The sequence below is a fragment of the Salmo salar genome, chromosome 22 (assembly GCF_965601325.2).
Source record: "Salmo salar chromosome 22, fSalSal1, whole genome shotgun sequence".
Classification (NCBI taxonomy): Eukaryota; Metazoa; Chordata; class Actinopteri; order Salmoniformes; family Salmonidae; genus Salmo; species Salmo salar.
Genome location: NC_138312.1, coordinates 43,647,293 through 43,670,366, shown reverse-complemented (window position 1 = coordinate 43,670,366; position 23,074 = coordinate 43,647,293). Strand labels below are relative to the sequence as shown.

Sequence of the window (23,074 nt, the reverse complement as noted above, 5' to 3'; positions counted from 1 at the left end):
CATGCTCAGAACATGAGAACATATGAAAGCTGGTGGTTCCTTTTAACATGTCTTCAATATTCAATATTCCCAGGTAAGAAGTTTTAGGTTGTAGTTATTATAGGAATTATAGGACTATTTCTCTCTATACGATTTGTATTTCGATTTGTATTTCATATACCTTTGACTATTGGATGTTCTTATAGGCACTTTAGTATTGCCAGTGTAACAGTATAGCTTCCGTCCCTCTCCTCGCTCCTACCTGGGCTCGAACCAGGAACAAATCGACAACAGCCACCCTCGAAACAGCGTTACCCATGCAGAGCAAGGGGAACAACTACTCCGAGTCTCAGAGCGAGTGACGTTTGAAACGCTATTAGCGCGCACCCCGCTAACTAGCTAGCCATTTCACATCGGTTACACCAGCCTAATCTCAGGAGTTGATAGGCTTGAAGTCATAAACAGCACAATGCTTGAAGCATTGCGAAGAGTTGCTGGCAAAACGCACTAAAGTGCTGTTTGAATGAATGCTTACGAGCCTGCTGGTGCCTACCATCGCTCAGTCAGACTGCTCTATCAAATCATAGACTTAATTATAACATAACATAGAAATACGAGCCTTTGGTCATTAAAATGGTTGAATCTGGAAAATATCATCTCGATAACAAAACGTTTATTCTTTCAGTGAAATATGGAACCGTTCCGTATTTTATCTAACGGGTGGCATCCCTAAGTCTAAATATTCCTGTTACGTCGCACAACCTTCAATGTTGTCATAATTACGTAAAATTCTGGCAAATTAGTTTGCAACGAGCCAGGTGGCCCAGACTGTTGCATATACCCTGACTCTGCGTGCAATGAACGCTAGAGATGTGACACAATTTCACCTAGTTAATATTGCCTGCTAACCTGGATTTCTTTTAGTTAAATATGCAGGATTAAAAATATATACTTCTGTGTATTGATTTTAAGAAAGGCATTGATGTTTATGGTTAGGTACAGTCGTGCAACGATTGTGCTTTTTTCGCAAATGCGCTTTTGTTAAATCATCCCCCGTTTGGCGAAGTTGGCTGTCTTTGTTAGGAAGAAATAGTCTTCACACAGTTCGCAACGAGCCAGGCGGCCCAAACTGCTGCATATACCCTGACTCTGTTGCAAGAGAAGTGACAATTTTCCCAGTTAAAAGAAATTCATGTTAGCAGGCAATATTAACTAAATATGCACGTTTAAAATATACATACTTGTGTATGGATTTTAAGAATGGAGCAACGACAGTCCTTTTATGCGAATACGCACCGTATCGATTACATGCAACGCAGGACACGCTAGATAAACTAGTAATATCATCAACCATGTGTAGTTAACTAGTGATTATGATTGATTATTTTTTTATAAGAGAAGTTTAATGCTAGCTAGCAACTTACCTTGGCTTCTTACTGCATTCGTTTAACAGGCAGGCTCCTCGTGGAGTGCAATGTAAGGCAGGTGGTTAGAGCGTTGGACTAGTTAACCGTAAGGTTGCAAGATTGAATTCCCGAGCTGACAAGGTAAAAATCTGTCGTTCTGCCCCTGAACAAGGCAGTTAACACACCGTTCCTAGGCCGCCATTGAAAATAAGAATGTGTTCTTAACTGACTTGCCTAGTTAAATAAAGGTGTAAAAAAAATATATATATTAAACAATAAAATCGGTCAAAAACGGTGTCCAAAAATACCGATGTCCGATTGTTATGAAAATGTGAAATCGGCCCTAATTAATTGGCCATTCCGATTAATCGGTCGACCCCTAGTATAATATTAGAATATCATTCCAATGTTGGGCAAATAGACCTATTAAAATGGACATTTGACTCTCTCCCAGCCTGTCTGCGGCCCAGCACTGAGGTTTCGTGTGCCGGGAGTTGCTGCGGTATTTGCATTGTCTATAGGCTATGGCTTGCTACTATAGTATTCTAGAGAATATGGTTATATCTCCCTGACCTGAACCGAATGCACACTGTAAAATGTGCAAAGTATTTCTGCCTTGTGCTGCAACACTGCCTGGCTGGGGTCTGAGTGTGCGCACGTGAAGAGCTGAGTTACATATTCATTTTTAGAAGCGTTGCGCACAGGCATAAAAGTTTTTTTAACTTGAAACGGAAGTCTACTGAAGAGAGACTTTGTCCTTGTGTTCCTTGGCTATTTACACTTTTGTTCACAAGCTAGGTTGTTTTTCAATATTTGAGTTTAACTGCTGAGGAAGAGAAGCAATGTGGATACTTGTCAGACTCCCAATCTACAGGCACAAACACGACTTGAGTCGCATTACCACGGTAACCTCCCGCCCTTAAAGAGGCAGGTGAACATTTTTGTCTCATCTGATATTTTGGTTAAAAGTCTCAGATCACAAAACATTTACTTAAACAATTCCACATTACTCCTTACTAGTAATACATTTATTGTTTTAGAGACATTACAAAGCACGCTCATCTGTTTTTTTGTGTTTTGTTAGTGCAATTTTTGCCAAAATATTATTTGGTCTGGTTTGAAATCTGAGTGACTGGTAGATTTTTAAATCTACCTGCCACAGTGGTTGATGTACCAGAAAGTACATTTTAGGCCCTGGCCGTTAGCAAGTGGTGGTGCTCAAAAAGGTAAAGGCGACCATTCTTCAGTACCTGAAGAGGGAGGGTGAAGCAGAGGAAGTGAAGGCTGGGGAACACACGTTCTTTATTGTATATTGTTGTGTAATGTGGTTTAATGGGACAGCTGGTGGTGGAATGTAATGTCTCTAACTTAAGTGTATTCAGTAACCAGTTCACAATAACATTGTTCTCTTAGATATATTATTGTATACATTTGGTTAGCATGTTCAATTAATAAATTATAATTATTAATAATGTAATGATGTGACTGTTTTCATTAACAAATTAAGTTTATGTAATATAGACTGTCTCAGAAATACACAAATTACTTTAAAAACACTGTAAATGACCTTGACCCATGGTGGCATATCAAAAAATAAAATAAGTATTTCATTTTGTGACGGTTCAAGTTCAGTTTGGGTTAGTTGAAATTGCACTTCAGAACGGTGATGAAAAAAGTTAGTCGCAAGCCCTGGTTATGGGTATGCTTGTAATCGTTAAGGACTGGAGAGTTTTTCTGGATAAAAAAATTAATGGCACATGCAAAATCCTAGAGGAAAACCTGATTCAGCCTGCTTTCCGGAGACAGAAGAAATGCACACTAGGTGAGGTTCTGGCTAGCAGAGTAGAACACTTGAAAAAGAAGAGCCGCACACTAGGAGCTCAGATGAAATAATTTAATAACATTTCGACAGCCAAGCTGCTTTCATCAGGGAATAATGACAAACACTGCGGGTCACTAGTTTATATAGAGTTTGAAAGGACACACATGGGTGTCTAATCATGGCAGGCTTTGGCTTGATTTCATTGGTCAATTTTCAGATATAAATAGAACATAAGAAAGCATCAATGGATTACATACGATCAGAGTTACCATTTGGCCACATTGATCTACAAACATTTACAATAGATAGCAAAAACACAATCACAAGAATGGCTTCAGATCAAACTTTCCGTTGAAACCGAAGGAAGCAAGGGTCTTTAAATTAACGATTCAGATGGCCTCTCGTTTTAACAATGAATTGTCAAGGACACCCCCTCTCCTAAGGAGGGTGCAGTGTTCGATGCCAATATAGCGACGGGACAAAATAGAGTAGTTGTTTCCAAAAAGTGTGCCGCAACTGGATACATCGAGTTTTTGCTACGATGCTCAGAGATTCTTACTTTTAGTTCGCACTTTGTTTTGCCCACATAATTTTTTAAGATAAATAACTACCTTAGTTGAGCACGTGACAACACCTTTGATCTGTTTCCCTGTTTGGGGTGTTTTAATGATCTACATTTGTAAGTTCCATTGCATTGAGCGCAGCCATTACACTTGTAGTTTCCATCCGGAAGGGGCACAAGGAGAGGTCATGAGGGGGTATTATGGGGTGGTAAATCAGAGTTTACCACTTGATCTCAGATTTCTGCTCCAAGAGAATACGACCAAGGGATGGTCCGAAAAAACACATTACCAAAACTGTCATTGGATCTTAGAATGTGCCAATGTTTGAATGATTCCCTTAATTTGTTCAGAGTACTTTGAATAGCGTAGTAAGAACGCAAGAATACTTCTTTTTGCAAGACGATCTCTTTCAAAGACAATGTCTCTTTTTTTTCTCAACGCCAGTATTGATCTGACCATTTTTGTACCTGCTTTTCTTGAATTTCCTTTGCATCTCAGCCATGTTTCTGTTGAAATCTGAATTCACCTTTCAGAAAGACAACCTAAGACAAGGCCAAATCTATACTGGAGTTGCTTACCAAGAAGACGGTGAATGTTTCTGAGTGGCCAAGTTACAGTTTTGACTTAAATCTGCTTGAAAATCTATGGCAAGACCTTAAAATGGTTGTCTAGCAATGATCAACAACCAATTTGACAGAGCTTGGAGAATTCTGAAAAAATAAAAGGCAAATCATGCACAATCCAGGTGTGACTTACCCAAAAGACTCATAGCTGTAATCACCTCCAAATGTGATTATAACATGTATTGACGCAGGGGGTTGAATACTAATTCTAATGAAGATAGTATTTACTTATTCATTTTTACAAATATTATAATTTTTCTTCCACTTTGAAAGAGTATTTTCTGTAGATCGTTGACAAAATAAATGACAATCAATTTTAATCCCACCTCGTAACAACAAAATATCTAAACTAATGTAGCAGGCATAAAAGTGTATCCATCTCTGTCTGAGACAGAAAAAACAGGTGCAATGGATTATGGTCATTGTATTTCATTACCATGTTTCTGTGCTGAACTAGGTTGAATATTTGCTTAATGAAAACTACAACTCCTTTCTGTCCAGCATCCCACATACACTGAACAAAAATATAAACGCAATATGTAAAGTGATCATGATCATTACACTGGTGCACCTTGTGCTGGGGACAAAAAGGCCACTAAAATGTGCAGTTGTCACACAACACAATGCCACAGATGTCTGAAGCTTTGGGGGAGTGTGCAATTGGCATGCTAACTGCAGAAATGTCCACCAGAGCTGTTAACAGAACATTTGCTGTTAATTTCTCTACCATAAACTGCTTCCAACGTCACTTTAGAGAATGACAGTACATCCAACCAACCACAGACCACATGTATAGCGTCATGTGGGTGAACGGTTTGCTAATGTCAACGGTGCGTGCTAATAGCGGTTCAATCGGTGACGTCACTCGCTCTGAGACCTTGAAGTAGTTGTTCCACTTGCTCTACAAGGGCCGCGGCTTTTGTGGAGCGATGAGTAATGATGCTTCGTGGGAGGCAGTTGTAGATGTATGCATAGGGACCCTGGTTCGAGCCCAGGTAGGGGCGAGGAGAAGGACGGAAGCTATACTGTTACACAGGCATAAGATACGGACAATGAACACAATTGCATTTTATCGATGGCAATAAGAATGCACAGAGATACCGTGACGAGATCCTGAGGCCCATTGTCATGCCATTCATCTGCCGCCATCACCTCGTGTTTCAGCGTGATAATGCACGGTCCCATGTTCCAATGATCTGTACACAATTCCTGGAAGCTGAAAATGTCCCAGTTCTTCCATGGCCTGCATGTCACCCATTGAGCATGTTTGGAATGCTCTGGATCGATGGAAACGGCAGCATGTTCCCATTCCCGCCAATATCCAGCAACTTCGCAACCATTGAAGAGGCGTGGGACATTCGAAAAGCCACAATAAACAGCCTGATCAATTCTACGCAAAGGAGATGTGTCACGCATGAGGAAAATGGTGGTCACACACCAGATACAGACTGGTTTTCTGATCCACACCCCTACCTTTTTTTAAGTTATCTGTGACCAATAGATGCATATCTATATTCCAAGCCATGTGAAATCCATAGATTAGGGTCTAATTAATTTATTTCAATTGGCTAATTTCCTTATATGAACTGTATGAATGCATGTTGCGTTTATATTTTTGTTAAGTATATTTCATTTTTTATCCCATTTTTATGATACCCAATTGGTTGTTACGATCTTGCCTCATCACTGCAACTCCCCAACGGGGTCGGGAAAGGCGAATGTTGACACAAGCTTCCTCTGAAACATGACCCGCCAAGCCACGCTGCTTCTTAACACACTGCTCGCTTAACCCAGATGCCAGCCACACCAATGTATTGGAGGAAACAACGTTCGACCAACAACCGAAGTCAGCTTGCAGGCGCCCGGCCAGCCACAATGAGTAGCTAGTGCGCGATGAGCCAAGGAAAGGCCCCCGGCCAAACCCTCCAATAACCTGGACAGCGCTGGGGCAATTGTGCGCAGCCCTATGGGGCTCCCGATCACGGACAGCTGTGACAAAGCCTGGTATTGAACCTCAGGTTGTAATGGCGCCTCAGCACTGCGATGCAGAGCCTTAGACCGCTGCGCCACTGCCACTCGGGACGCCAGCATCCCACATAGTTCTCGACTTGATTCTCTCATAAATGATTTGATTTCTCTCTAGAGAAACAGCTCACTGGATCACAAATTATTTTTTTATTTTTTATAAATGCAATTCAAGTATTTGAGTTGTATTTGAGAGTAACAATGGCGCCGGAGAAGGGTGACGTTTTACGTGTCCCCAAACGATCGTGTTTTGTTTTTTTGTTTATAAAAACAAATTCTTACTTATTTTGTACATAATGTTACCACTACCATCTCTTACATCCGAAAATAACTTTGAGACATCAGGACTGCGATTACTCACCACAGACTGGCAGAATCCTTTTTTTCCTTTAACGAGTCTGACGAGCCCAATGCGAATGATATACTACTTTCTCGGGAACAGGCCCAGATCCCCGTGACATGCGTGAAGAGGCGGAGAAAAAGGGGCCGGAGGGCAGGCTGCCTTCTGAGAATTCGTAGGCGATCGAATAAAACCCCCACTTCCTTCTATTCTGCTAGCAAACGTGCAATATTTAGAGAATAAAATAGATGACCTATGCGGAAGATTAAACTATCAACGGGACATTAAAAACTGTAATATCTAATGCTTCACAGTCGTGGCTGAACGACAACACTATCAACATACAGCTGGCTGGTTACACGCTGTACCGGCAGAATAGAACAGTGGCGTCTGGTAAGACAAGGGGCGGAAGACTATGTATTTTTGTAAATAACAGCTGGTGCACGATATCTAAGGAGGTCTCTAGCTATTGCTCGCCTGAGGTAGAGTATCTCATGATAAGCTGTAGACCACACTATCTACCTAGAGAGTTTGTCTGTATTTTTCATAGCTGTTTACATACCACCACAGTCAGAGGCTGGCACTAAGAAAGCATTGAATGAGCTGTATTCTGCCATAAGCAAACAAGAAAACGCTCACCCTGAGGCAGCGCTCCTAGCAGCCGGGGACTTTAATGCAGGGAAACTTAAATCAGTTTTACCAAATTTCTATAAGCATGTTAAATGCGCAACCAGAGGGAAAAAAAACTCTGGACCACCTTTACTGCACACACAGAGACGCATACAAAGCTCTCCCTCTCCTTCCATTTGGCAAATCTGACCATAATTCTATCCTCCTGATTCCTGCTATCAAGCAAAAACTAAAGTAGGAAGCACCAGTGACAAAATCAATTTTTTTAAAAGTGGTCAGATGAAGCAGATGCTAAGCTACAGGACTGTTTTGCTAGTACAGACTGGAATACGTTCCGGGATTCCTCCGATGGCATTGAGGAGGAGTACACCACATCAGTCATTGGCTTCATCAATAAGTGCATCGTTGACGTCGTACCCACAGTGACCGTACGTACATACCCAACCAGAAGCCATGGATTACAGGATACATACGCAATGAGAAAAGGCTAGAGCTGCCGCTTTCAAGGAGCGGGACTCTAACCTGAAACTTAAAAGAAATCCCACTATGCCCTCCGACGAACCATCAAACAGGCAAAGCGTCAATACAGGACTAAGATCGAATGGTACTATACGGGCTCTGACGCTTGTCGGATGTGGCAGGGCTTGCAAACCATTACAGACTACAAAAGGAAGCACAGCCGAGAACTGCCCAGTGACACGAGTCTACCAGACGAGCTAAACTACTTCTATGCTCACTTCAAGGCAAATAACGCTGAAACATGCATGAGAGCAACAGCTGTTCCGGAAGTGTGTGATCATGCTCGCCACAGCCGATGTGAGTAAGACCTTTAACCTGTTTAGGATAGGGGGCAGTATTTTCACGGCCGGATAAAAAAACGTACCCAATTTAATCTGGTTATTACTCCTGCCCAGAAACTAGAATATGCATATAATTATTTTATTTGGATAGAAAACACCATAAAGTTTCTAAAACTGTTTGAATGGTGTCTGTGAGTATAACAGAACTCATATGGCAGGCCAAAATCAGAGAAGATTCTATATGGGAAGTGCTCTGTCTGACCATTTCTTGTCCTTCTATAGCCTCTTTATCAAAAATAGAGAATCTCTGCTGTAACGTGACATTTTGTAAGGCTCCCATAGGCTCTCAGAAGGCGCCAGAACGTTGAATGATGACTCTGCAGGCCCTAGGCGAAAAACAGTAGGGGTTTTGGAAAGAGGTCGTTCTGAGAACAATGACACTGGCGCACGCGTGCATGTGAAGACTCCATTTTCTATTTTCAGTGTTTGAACGAAAACAAGGTCTTCCGGTCGGAATATTACCGCTATTTTACGAGAAAAATCGCATAAAAATTGATTTTCAACAGCGTTTGACATGCTTCGAAGTACGGTAATGGAATATTTAGAATTTTTTTGTCACGATACGCGCCGGCGCGTCACCCTTCGGATAGTGTCTTGAACGCAAGAACAAAACGCAGCTATTTGGATATAACTATGGATTATTTGGAACCAAAACAACATCGGGTGTTGAAGTAGAAGTCCTGGGAGTGCATTCTGACGAAGAACAGCAAAGGTAATCCAATTTTTCTTATAGTAAATCTGAGTTTGGTGAGTGCCAAACTTGGTGGGTGTCAAAATAGCTAGCCATGATGGCCGGGCTATCTACTCAGAACATTGCAAAATGTGCTTTCACCGAAAAGCTATTTTAACCTGTTAGGGCTAGGGGGCAGCATTGACACGGCTGGATAAAAAACATACCCGATTTAATCTGGTTACCACTCCTACTCAGTAACTAGAATATGCATATACTTATTACATATGGATAGAAAACACCCTAAATTTTCTAAAACTGTTTGAATGGTGTCTGTGAGTATAACAGAACTCAAATGGCAGGTCAAAACCTGAGAGATTCCTTTACAGGAAGTGGCCTGTCTGACCATTTCTGGAACTTCTTTGCCATCTCTATCATTTACTAAGGATCTCTGCTCTAACGTGACACTTCCCACGTCGTCCATAGGCTCTCATAGCCCGGGAAAAAAGAGAATGTCGTCATTCCAGCCCCAGGCTGAAACACATTATCGCCTTTCTCAAGTGGCCCATCAAGAGACACTAGCTTATGCGCGTGACCCCGACCGCCCCCGCCTTTGGGATTTTTTCCTCTGTTTGCCGAAAAGGAGATTCCCTGTCGGAATTTTACCGCTTTTCTACGAGAAAAATGACGTAAAAATTGATTTTAAACAGCGGTTGACATGCTTCGACGTACGGCAATTGAATACTTTGAATTTTATTGTCAGGAATTGCGCCAAGCGCGCGACACTTCTTTACTATTTCGGATAGTGTCTGGAACGCACGAACAAAACGCCGCTATTCGGATATAACGATGGATTATTTTGGACCAAACCAACATTTGTTATTGAAGTAGACGTCCTGGGTGTGCATTCTGACGAAGACAACAAAAGGTAATGACATTTTTATAATAGTAAATATGATTATGGTGAGTGCTAAACTTGCCGGATGTCTAAATAGCGAGCCCGTGATGCCTGGGCTATACACTTAGAATATTGCAAAATGTGCTTTCACCAAAAAGCTATTTTAAAATCGGACATATCGAGTGCATAGAGGAGGTCTGTATCTATAATTCTTAAAATAATTGTTATGCTTTTTGTGAACGTTTATCGTGAGTAATTTAGTAAAATGTTAGCGAATTCCCCGTAAGTTTGCGGGGGGTATGCTAGTTCTGAACGTCACATGCTAATGTAAAAAGCTGGTTTTTGATATAAATATGAACTTGATTGAACAAAACATGCATGTATTGTATAACATAATGTCCTAGGGTTGTCATCTGATGAAGATCATCAAAGGTGAGTGCTGCATTTAGCTGTCTTCTGGGTTTTGGTGACATTATATGCTGGCTTGAAAAATGGGTGTCTGATTATTTCTGGCTTGGTACTCTGCTGACATAATCTAATGTTTTGCTTTCGTTGTAAAGCCTTTTTGAAATCGGACAGTGTGGTTAGATTAACGAGAGTCTTATCTTTAAATGGCTGTAAAATAGTCATATGTTTGAGAAATTGAAGTAATAGGATTTTGAAGATTTTGAAAATCGCGCCACAGGCTGGCAGTGGATGTTACGTAGGTGGGACGAATTCGTCCCGCCGGTCCCATAGAGGTTAAAATCGGACACCGCGATCGCATAAAGGAGTTCTGTATCTATAATTCTTAACTTCTCTAGGGCCAGTGGGACGATTTCGTCCCACCTACGTAACAGCCAGTGGAATCCCGTGGCGCGTTATTCAAATACCTTAGAAATGCTATTACTTCAATTTCTCAAACATATGACTATTTTACACCATTTTAAAGACAAGACCCTCGTTAATCTAACCACACTGTCCGATTTCAAAAAGGCTTTACAACGAAAGCAAAACATTAGATTATGTCAGCAGAGTACCCAGCCAGAAATAATCACACACCCATTTTTCAAGCTAGCATATAATGTCACATAAACCCAAACCACAGCTAAATGCAGCACTAACCTTTGATGATCTTCATCAGATGACAATCTTAGGACATTATGTTATCCTCTTACATCTAGACGTTCCGCTAGCGGAACACCTGCTCCAATATCCAATGATGGGCGTGGCGCGAAATACAAATTCCTCTAAAATCCGAAAACTTCCATTTTTCAAACATATGACTATTTTACAGCATTTTAAAGACAAGACTCTCGTTAATCTAACCACACTGTCCGATTTCGAAAAGGCTTTACAACGAAAGCAAAACATTAGATTATGTCAGCAGAGTACCCAGCCAGAAATAATCAGACACCCATTTTTCAAGCTAGCATATAATGTCACAAAAAACAAAACCACAGCTAAATGCAGCACTAACCTTTGATGATCTTCATCAGATGACAACCCTAGGACATTATGTTATACAATGCATGCATGTTTTGTTCAATCAAGTTCATATTTATATCAAAAACCAGCTTTTTTACATTAGCATGTGACGTTCAGAACTAGCATACCCCCCGCAAACATCCGGTGAATTTACTAAATGACTCACCATAAACGTTCACAAAAAACATATCAATTATTTTAAGAATTATAGATACAGAACTCCTCTATGCACTCGATATGTCCGATTTTAAAATAGCTTTTCGGTGAAAGCACATTTTGCAATATTCTCAGTAGATAGCCCAGCCATCACGGCTAGCCATTTAGACACCGACCAAGTTTAGCCCTGATCAAACTCCAATTTACTATTACAAAAGTTTCATTACCTTTGTTGTCTTCGTCAGAATGCACTCCCAGGACTTCTACTTCAATAACAAATGTTGGTTTGGTCCAAAATGATCCATCGTTATATCCAAATTGCGGCGTTTTGTTCGTGCGTTCCAAGACACTATCCGAAATGGTAAATCAGGGTCGCGAGCATGGCGCAATTCGTGACAAAAGATTTCTAAATATTCCATTACCGTACTTCGAAGCATGTCAACCGCTGTTTAAAATCAATTTTTATGCAATTTTTCTCGTAAAAAAGCGATAATATTCCGACCGAGAATCTCCGTTTAGCTAAACAGAGGAAAGAAAACAAAGCTTTCGGTCGACGCGGGCACGAGCCTGAGTCTCACAGTACTGTAACCAGCCACTATCCAAACGCGCTACTTTGTTTCAGCCAGAGCCTGCAAAGCCACGATTCAGCATTTTGCCGCCTTCTGAGAGTCCATGTGAGCCGTAGAAAGTGTCACGTCATGCCAGAGATCCCCTGTAATAGATAGAGATAATCAACAAGGCCAAGAAATGGTCAGACAGGGCACTTCCTGCATGGAATCTTCTCAGGTTTTGGCCTGCCAAATGAGTTCTGTTATACTCACAGACACCATTCAAACAGTTTTAGAAACTTTGGAGTGTTTTCTATCCAAAGCTAATAATTATATGCATATTCTAGTTTCTGGGCAGGAGTACTAATCAGATTAAATCGGGTACGTTTTTTATCCGTCCGTGAAAATACTGCCCCCTAGCCATAACAGGTTAAACAATACATGCATGTTTTGTTCAATCAAGTTCATATTTATATCAAAAACCAGCTTTTTACATTAGCATGTGACGTTCAGAACTAGCATACCCCCCGCAAACTTCCGGTGAATTTACTAAATTACTCACGATTAACGTTCCCAAACAACATAAATTATTTTAAGAATTATAGATACAGAACTCCTCTATGCACTCGCGATGTCCGATTTTAAAATAGCTTTTCGGTGAAAGCACATTTTGCAATATTCTAAGTAGATAGCCCGGCATCACAGGGTAGCTATTTAGACACCCACCAAGTTTAGCCCTCACCAAAGTCAGATTTACTATAAGAAAAATGTTACTACCTTTGCGGTTCTTCGTCAGAATGCACTCCCAGGACTTCAACTTCAATAACAAATGTTGGTTTGGTTCAAAATAATCCATAGTTATATCCAAATAGCGGCGTTTTGTTCGTGCGTTCAAGACACTATCCGAAAGGGTAAAGAAGGGTGACGCGCCCGACGCGTTTCGTGACAAAAAATTCTAAATATTCCATTACCGTACTTCGAAGCATGTCAACCGCTGTTTAAAATCAATTTTTATGCCATTTTTCTCGTAAAAAAGCGATAATATTCCGACCGGGAATCTGTGTTTTAGTACAAAGAGAGAGAAAATAAAAACATGGGGTCGCCTCGTGTACGCGCCTCAGTCTCATAGTACTCTGACCAACCACTATCCAAACGCGCTGTTTTTCAGCCAGGGGCTGCCTCGACATCATTCAGCTTTTTCCCGGGTTCTGAGAGCGTATGGGAGCCGTAGGAAGTGTCACGTTACAGCAAAGATCCTAAGTTTTCAATAAAAAGAGTCAAGAAGCTCAAGGAATGGTCAGAGGGCACTTCCTGTACAGAATCTTCTCAGGTTTTTGCCTGCCATATGAGTTCTTTTATACTCACAGACACCATTCAAACAGTTTTAGAAACTTTAGGGTGTTTTCTATCCAAAGCCAATAATTATATGCATATTCTAGTTTCTGGGCAGTAGTAATAACCAGATTAAATCGGGTACGTTTTTTATCCGGCCGTGTAAATACTGCCCCCTAGCCCTAACAGGTTAAAATAATTATGTTTTTTGTGAACGTTTATCGTGAGTAATTTAGTAAATTCACCGGAAGTTTCCGGTGGGTATGCTAGTTCTGAACGTCACATGCTAATGTAAAAAGCTGGTTTTTAATATAAATATTAACTTGACTGAACAAAACATGAATGTATTGTATAACAATGTCCTAGGAGTGTCATCTGATGAAGATCAAAGGTTAGTGCTGCATTTTTTGTGATGGTTTTTGTGACATTATATGCTAGCTTGAAAAATGGGTGTGATTATTTCTGGCTGGGTACTCTCCTGACATAATCTAATGTTTTGCTTTCGTTGTAAAGCCTTTTTGAAATCGGACAATGTGGTTAGATAAAGGAGAGTCTTGTCTTTAAAATGGTGTAAAATAGTCATATGTTTGAAAAATTGAAGTTTTGGGATTTCTGAGGTGTTTGTAATTCGCGTCACGCTCTATCATTGGATATTGGCGAGGCGTTCCGCTAGCGGCACATCTAGACGTAAGAGGTTAAACAGGTCAACATTCACAAGGCCACGGGGCCAGACGGATTACCAGGACGTGTACTGCGAGCATGCGCTGACCAACTGGCTAGTGTCTTCACTGACATTTTCAACCTCTCCCTGTCTGAGTCCGTAATACCAACATGTTTCAAGCAGACCACCATAGTGCCTGTGCCCAAGAACACTAAGGTAACCTGCCTAAATGACTACAGACCCGTAGCACTCACGTCTGTAGCCATGAAGTGCTTTGAAAGACTGCTCATGGCTCACATCAACACCATTATCCCAGAAACCCTAGACCCGAATCCAATTAACAATACCGCCCCAACAGATCCACAGATGATGCAATCTCTATTAGAGGTCGACCGATTAATCGGAATGGCCGAATTAATTAGGGCCGATTTCAAGTTTTCATAACAATCGGACATCGGTATTTTTGGACGCCCTTTTTTAAAATTTGTTTACCTTTATTTAACCAGGCAAGTCAGTTAAGAACACATTCTTATTTTCAATGACGGCCTAGGAACGGTGGGTTAACTGCCTTGTTCAGGGGCAGAAGACAGATTTTTACCTTGTCAGCTCGGGGATTCAATCTTGCAACCTTACGGTTAACTAGTCCAACGCTCTAACCACCTGCTTTACATTGCACTCCACGAGGAGCCTGCCTGTTACACGAATGCAGTAAGAAGCCAAGGTAAGTTGTTAGCTAGCATTAAACGTCTTATAAAAACAATCAATCATAATCACTAGATAAACTAGTAATATCAACCATGTGTAGTTATCTAGCCTGTCCTGCGTTGCATATAATCGCTTACGTACAGGTTGCTCCAACCATAAACATCAATGCCTTTCTTAAAATCAAAACACAAGTATATATTTTTAAACCTGCATATTTAGTTAATATTGCCTGCTAACATGAATTTCTTTTAACTAGGGAAAATGTGTCACTTCTCTTGCAAACAGAGTCAGGGTATATGCAGCAGTTTGGGCCGCCTGGCTCGTTGCGAACTAATTTGCCAGAATTGTACGTAATTATGACATAACATTGAAGGTTGTGCAATGTAACAGGAATATTTAGACTTAGGGATGCCACCCGTTAGATAAAATACGGAACGGTTCCGTATTTCACTGACAGGAAAAACGTTTTGTTTTCGAGATGATAGTTACTGGATTCGACCATATTAATGACCTAAGGCTCGTATTTCTGTGTATTATGTTATAATTAAGTCTGAGTTGATAGAGCAGTCTGACTGAGCGGTGGTAGGCAGCAGCAGGCTCGTAAGCGTTCATTCAAACAGCACTTTCGTGTGTTTGCCAGCAGCCCTTCGCAATGCATTGTGCTGTTTATGACTTCAAGCCTGTCAACTCCCAAGATTAGGCTGGTGTAACCGATGTGAAATGGCTAGCTAGTTAGCGGGTGCGCGCTAATAGCGTTTCAAACGTCACTCACTCTGAGACTTGGAGTAGTTGTTCCCCTTGCTCTGCATGGGTAACGCTGCTTCGAGGGTGGCTGTTGTCGATGTGTTCCTGATTCGAGCCCAGGTAGGAGCGAGGAGAGGGACGGAAGCTATACTGTTACACTGGCAATACTAAAGTGCCTATAAGAACATCCAATAGTCAAAGGTATATGAAATACAAATCGAAATACAAATCGTATAGAGAGAAATAGTCCTATAATAAATACAACCTAAAACTTCTTACCTGGGAATATTGAAGACTCATGTTAAAAGGAACCACCAGCTTTCATATGTTCTCATGTTCTGAGCAAGGAACTTAAACGTTAGCTTTTTTACATGGCACATACTGCACTTTTACTTCTCCAACACTTTGTTTTTGCATTATTAAAACCAAATTGAACATGTTTCATTATGAGGCTAAATTGATTTTATTGATGTATTATATTAAGTTAAAATAAGTGTTAATTCAGTATTGTTGTAATTGTCATTATTACAATAAAATAAATAAAATGTGAAAAATAAAATGTATTTAGTAAATCGGCCGATTAATCGGTATCGTCTTTTTTTTTGTGGTCCTCCAATAATCGGTATCGGGGTTGAAAAATCATAATCGGTCGACCTCTAATCTCTATTACACTTCACACTGCCTTTTCCCACATGGAGAAAAGAAACACCTACGTGAGAATGCTATTCATTGAGTACAGCTCAGCGTTCAACACCATAGTGCCCTCAAAGCTCATCAATAAGCTAAGGACCCTGGTACTAAACATCTCGCTCTGCAACTGGATCCCGGACTTCCTGACGGGCCACCCCCAGGTGGTAAGGGTAGGTAACAACACGTCCGCCACGCTGATCCTCAACACAGGGGCCCCTCAGGGGTGCGTGCTCAGTCCCCTCCTGTACTCCCTGTTCACTCATGACTGCACGGCCAGGCACGACTCCAATACCATCATTAAGTTTGCTGATGACAACAGTTATTATTATAGCCTGATCACCGACAACGACGAGACAGCCTATAGGGAGGAGGTCAGAGACCTGGCCATGTGGTGCAAGGACAACAACCTCTACCTCGAACGTGATCAAGACACAGGAGATGATTGTGGACTACAGGAAAAAGAGGAACGAGCACGAAGCCATTTCTCATCGACGGGGCTGCAGTGGTTCAGGATGAGAGCTTCAAGTTCCTTGGTGTCCACATCAACAAACTAACACGGTCCAAGCACACCAAGACAGTCGTGAAGAGGGCACGACAAAACCTATTCCCCCTCAGGAGACTGAAAAGATTTGGAATGGGTCCTCAGATCCTCAAAAGGTTCTACAGCTGCACCATCGAGAGCATCCTGCCTGGTTTCATCACTGCCTGCTATGGCAACTGCTCAGCCTCCGACCATAAGGCACTACAGAAGGTAGTGCGAACGGCCCAGTACATCACTGGGGCCAAGCTTCCTGCCATCCAGGACCTCTATACCAGGCGGTGTCAGAGGAAGGCCCTAAAAATTGTCAAAGACTCCAGCCACCCTAGTCATAGACTGTTCTCTCTGCTACCGCACAGCAAGCGGTACCGGAGCGCCAAATCTAAGTCCAAGAGGCTTCGAAAGAGCTTCTACCCCCAAGCCATAAGACTCCTGAACAGCTAATCAAATGGCTACCCAGACTATTTGCCTTGCCCCCCTCCTCTGGAACACTGCTGCTACTCTCTGTTATTATCTATGCAGTCACTTTAATAACTCTACCTACATGTACATATTACCTCAACTAACCAAACCAGAGCCCCCGCACATTGACTCTGTACTGGTACCCCCCTGTATATAGTCTCGCTATTGTTATTTTACTGCTGCTCTTTAATTACCTGTTACTTTTATTTCTTATTCTTAGCCGTATTATTTTAAACTGCATTGTTGGTTAGGGGCATGTAAAAAAGCGTTCCACTCTAAGGTTGTTGTTGTATTCCACTCGAATACCTGTTGTATTCGGCGCATGTGACTAATAAAATTTGATTTGAACCGACGTTCGTCAATTAGTTGTTTAATAACCAAAACATTTTTATTTGGGTTATTTGCACAGCACTAGTATTTGGGTTTAGAATGGTGGTGGAGGTTGTTGTATCATCAATAGAGAGACATACCTTTAATGAGGCGATACCACTGTTTACACACCAGTGCAGCGGTCTTGTGCTCCTGGTATGGTGAGAGGAAGGACAGGATGTATTCTAGGACTTCCTCCGGCAGCTCCACCATTGTCCCCTCACCCTCATTGCAGCCTTCTATGTCCCCCTCTCCTCTGCTGGTCCCCAATTTCGGATCTTCCCCCTGTGCCATTCCAAAAGGCCCTGATACATCTTCCTCTGTATCCATGGCAACAAAGTACCCATCGTCACTGTCTGAAGAGCGGGACATTCTTTCTGTGCCTGGACATAGATGGGAGATGACACTAAAAAGGTGGGCTCAAAGACAAACAATAATAGTACCTTCCATCAATTCCATCACGTGACATGTGCTTTACAACAGGGTGGGGATAGACATACTGTAGCTAAGTTAGCTTGCTAGCTTTGGGACAGGGAGTATGTGTATTTGCTGGAACCAATACACAGACTCCCGATGTTGTGTCCTAAACTAAAGCTAACTAGCAACCTGCTGAATTAATGTAGTTAGCTAGCTGGATAACTAAGGAAAGTGGTTAGCTAATTGGCACAATGGCGTTAGCTAGCTACTAGTAGCATTAACGTCCACCGATAAACGCATCCCTTCTGGCCCGCCCTCACTAATTAGAATTACCATCTATGGTAGGGCATCAAATTAGTTTAACACTGTGTCAAATAATGTATATTTTGCTACCAATCCGTGGAAAACTGTAATGAAAAATGCCAGTGTATCTTTGGAATATAACGTTAGAGATAGCTTGCTAGCTAGTAGGTATAGCTAAAGTAGCTAGCTAACGCGTTAAGTTAGCCAGCTAGGATGCAGTAAGAAACTACTAACGTTAGTGGTTTGTTTGGTTTCTGCTCTATTTCTGTCAGGTTTTCAGGGACCATATTTCCCTTCCAATCATAACCCCAACAGCTTTGATATTCACCGTAATTCTGCACGTATTCTTTAGTTTGTTTTCTATCTTGTGAATTATCTCTTCTCATTCCTTTATCAGCTTCTGCAGTAAATCGCCATACTCCAAGCATTCGCCATCTTCATCAGTGGCAGCATCATCTGCAACGCGGGAGCGCGCACGTAAACCGTCATGGTCAAGAAATAGAGAAATTAAGTGGATTGGTAATAATCGGTATAGCTAGGTCTATTGGACTAAAATACTGACAAACAAACACAACATATTGAATCAAATTACTATCAAATCAAGAAATGACCCACATTTTATATTATTGCATTGATACCAATTTGATCATCTACATCACCCTTCCTTTTTGTACACTGCTGCTACTCACTGTTTGTTTGTTAGTCACTTAATAGTCACTTCGCCCCCACCTACATGTACAGATTACCTCAACAAGCCTGTACCCCGCACACTGACTCGGTACCGGTGCCCCCTGTATATAGCCTCGTTATTCTTATTGTGCTACTTTTTATTATTACTTTTATTTTAGTCTAATTGGTAAATATTTTCTTCTTGAACTGCACTGTTGGTTAAGGGGTTGTAAGTAAGCATTTCACGGTAAAGTCTACACTTGTTGTATTCGGCGCATGTGACAAATAAAGTTTGATTTGATACAAATACATTTATCTTCCGGACTCTGACTTTGCTCATTCAGGTTTTTCTTAATTCATTTGTTTACATTTTGGGAGTTGTGTCTATTATTTTGTATTGTTCGTATTACTGCACTGTTGGAGCTAGAAACATAAGCATTTCGCTGCACCAGCGATATCATATGCAAAATATTTGTACGCGACCAATAAATAACATTTTATTTTATTTTTTACACAGAAGTAAACAGACCATCTCTATTTCTGCACCTGGATGAAGTTTAAACCAAGTTGCCATACCTAAATTAAAGGTCACTTACAATAACAAAGTTGGGACAAACGAAGTCATATAGAGAATGGATCTTTAAACATATAGCTATAATAACCTGTACAACACATAGGTCCTCCTCCTATATTGAAATCAGTAAATCTTCAAACATGTTATTTTTGGAGGAGTACAGTTTTAGGTCAGGAATCAATGCGCGTTCCCAATGTACATGTACAATGTCCATGCAGTAGAGGTCGCTGTTAACTGTATATCAGGATTTTGTGGCCATTTACAGTTGAAGTCGGAAGTTTACAAACACTTAGGTTAGAGCCATTAAAACTCGTTTTTCAACCACTCCACAATTTTCTTGTTATCAAACTATAGTTTTGGCAAGTTGTTTAGGACATCTACTTTGTGTTTGACACAAGTCATTTTTCCCATAATTGTTTACAGACAGACTATTTCACTTAGAATTCACTGTATCACAAATCCAGTGGGTCAGAAGTTTACATACACTCAATTGACTGTGCCTTTAAACAGCTTCGAAAATTCCAGAAAATGATGTCATGGCTTTAGAAGCTTCTGATAGGCCAATTAACATAATTTCTGTCTGCTACTTTGCTGCGAAAAGTGCAAATCAATCCCAGAACAACAGCAAAGGACCTTGTGAAGATGCTGGAGGAAACGGGCACAAAAGTATCTATATCCACAGTAAAACGAGTCCTATATCGACATAACCTGAAAGGCCGCTCTGCAAGGAAGAAGCCACTGCTCCAAAACCGCCATAAAAAGAGCCACGGTTTGCAACTGCACTTGGGGACAAAGATCATACTTTTTGGAGAAATGTCCTCTGGTCTGATGAAAAAAAAATAGAACTGTTTGGCCATAATGACCATCGTTATGTTTGGAGGAAAAAGGGGGATGCTTGCAAGCCGAAGAACACACTCCCAACTGTGAAGCACGGGGGTGGCAGTTTCATGTTGTGGGGGTGCTTTGCTGTAGGAGGGATTGGTGCACTTCACAAAATAGATGGCATCATGAGGGAGGAAGATTATGTGGATATATTGAAGCAACATCTCAAAACATCAGTCAGGAAGTTAAAGCTTGGTCGCAAATGGGTCTTCCAAATGGACAATGACCCCAAGCATATTTCCAAAGTTGTGGCAAAATGGCTTAAGGACAACAAAGTCAAGGTATTGGAGTGGTTATCACAAAGCCCTGACCTCAACCCTATAGAAAATTTGTGGGCAGAACTGAAAAAGCATGTGTGAGCAATGAGGCCTATAAACCTGACTCAGTTACACCAGCTCTGTCAGGAGGAATGGGCCAAAATTCACCCAACTTATTGTGGGAAGCTTGTGGAAGGCTATCCAAGTTAAACAATTTAAAGGCATTTCTACCAAATGCTAACTGAGTGTATGTAAACTTCTGACCCACTGGGAATGTGATGAAAGAAATACAAGCTGAAATAAATCATTCTCTCTACTATTATTCTGACATTTCACATTCTTAAAATAAAGTGGTAATCCTAGCTGACCTAAGACAGGGAATTTTTACTAGGATAAAATGTCAGGTACTGTGAAAAACTGAGTTTAAATGTATTTGGCTAAGGTGTATGTAAACTTCCAACTTCAACTGTATGTACATGTAAGTAGGGGTAAAGTGACTATACATAGATAATAAACAGCGAATGTAAAGTGTAAAAAAGGAGGGGGGTCAATGCAAATAGTCCAGGTTGCCATTTGACTAACTGTCTAGCAGTCTTATGGAGTGGGGGTAGAAGCTGTTAAGGAGCCTTTTGGACCTAGACTTGGCGCTCCGGTACTGCTTGCCGTGCGATAGCAGAGAGAACAGTCTATGACTAGGGTGGCTGTAGTCTTTGACAATTTGTAGGGCCTTCCTCTGACACCGCCTGGTATAGAGGTCCTGGATGGCAGGAAGCTTGGCCCCAGTGATGTACTGGGCCGTACACACTACCCTCTGTAGGGTAGATGCCGAGCAGTTGCCATACCAGGCGGTGATGCAACCAGTCAGGATGCTCTTGATGGTGCAGCTGTAGAACTGTAGAAACGTTGGGGATGGAGGAAGTCAGCACGAGACAGAAGACTTTACAAGACTTAGGCTGGGTCACATTTGGCTGAATAAGTCATCAAATCTGATAGGAAAACATCCAACAGGAAGGTGTGATTATTGCCAGGAAATATAAACAGTAGAGCATGTGTTGATACAGTGTGGGTGGTACGGGAGGGAGAGAGATTGAGAATATGTATGAGAGAAAATGGGATACAGGAATTAAGTGTAAAGAGTTTATTGAGTTGATACAGTATCCAATCTTTTGTTTTATTTTCTTAGAGAAACGGAGCTGGCAGGTAGAATATAATAGGCGGTGTCAGAAGAAAGCCCAGAAAATTGTCAGAGACTCCAGTTACCCAAGACATAGACTGTTTTCTCTGCTACCGCACGGCAAGCTGTACCGGAGCGCCAAGCCTAGGACCAAAAGGCTCCATAACAGCTTCTACCCCCAAGCCATAAGACTACTGAACAATTAATCAGATGGCCACCAGACTATTACATTAACCCCCACCTCCATTTGTTTTGTTCACTGCTACTACTCGATGTTTATTATCTATGCATAGTCACTTCACCCCTACCTACATGTACAAATTACCTCAACTAACCTGTACCCCCGCACACTGACTCGGTACCGGTACCCCCTGTATATAGCCTCGTTATTGTTATGTTGTTGTGTTACTTTTTCTTTTTTTTTTACTTTAGTTTATTTGTTAAATATTTTCTTAACTCTTCTTGAACTGCACTGTTGGTTAAGGGCTTGTAAGTAAGCATTTCACGGTAAGGTCTACACTTGTTCTATTCGGCGCATGAGACAAATAAAGTTTGATTTGATTTAGTTCCTCCCTGTCTCTGGCACACACTCCAGCACAGTAGCGGTAATGCACCAATAACTTTGGATGCCAATGGCAGAAAAACCCCAATGAAGAAGAAAAGGTTGCTGATGACCATAGAGATAGATAGGGGATTCTAGTTCCCAAAAGCCTAATTTTAGCATAGGCAGTGCCATTGAGGACTTTCACCATTTTGAAGTGGTCAACTTGGTGGGACTTCCTATGGTTTAAGGAAGGATCACATGATTCCATCTGGATCATCAGGAGGGATCAGCCATTGATTTATACTTGTGAGCAAACATTCCATAACTGCAAGTGGCAGTAAATAGTAAATTGCCTATCTTGGCTTTATACCTGTTCAAACCACACACTCTAGTGGTAGAATGCACCCTTTCAGTTTATTTGCCAACTCATAGAAGTAGTAGAAGAAGAAAATTAACGACTTCAAAATGGAGATAGCCTCAATGGCGCTGCCCATGCTTTCACAGACGCCCTAATCTGATATCTATCTAAGTCAATGCTAGTGACCGACTGTGCTTCTTTTTTGATTTCGCATCGGTGCAGACACCCAGCTACAGTGTCCGTTGTTATGGTGAACTGTGAAGTGTAGAAGTGTGCAGCATGGCATGGGACAAAGGAATGTGTAGTATCGGTGGAAAAAACTGCGTGTGTCAATTGTGGGGGTGCCCATGTTGCTGGGGTTCAGAAGTGCCCGGTGCAAGAGAGACAGGTTGAGGTTGCCAGGGTCAT

At 41.4% G+C, this 23,074-nt stretch overlaps 1 protein-coding gene across 3 annotated transcripts in view; it reads right to left on the bottom strand.

Annotated features, from left to right (window-relative positions):
• The window catches only part of fbx42 (F-box only protein 42), a 67,166-nt gene that overhangs the window by 18,286 nt on the left and 25,806 nt on the right, over nt 1-23,074 (bottom strand). The window contains 2 exon segments of one of the 3 annotated variants that reach the window (NM_001140552.1): nt 17,590-17,871; nt 18,537-18,648. In NM_001140552.1, coding sequence (NP_001134024.1) covers nt 17,590-17,871; nt 18,537-18,636 — 382 coding nt within the window. In that variant the 5' untranslated portion in view covers nt 18,637-18,648. 3 annotated transcript variants of the gene reach the window in all.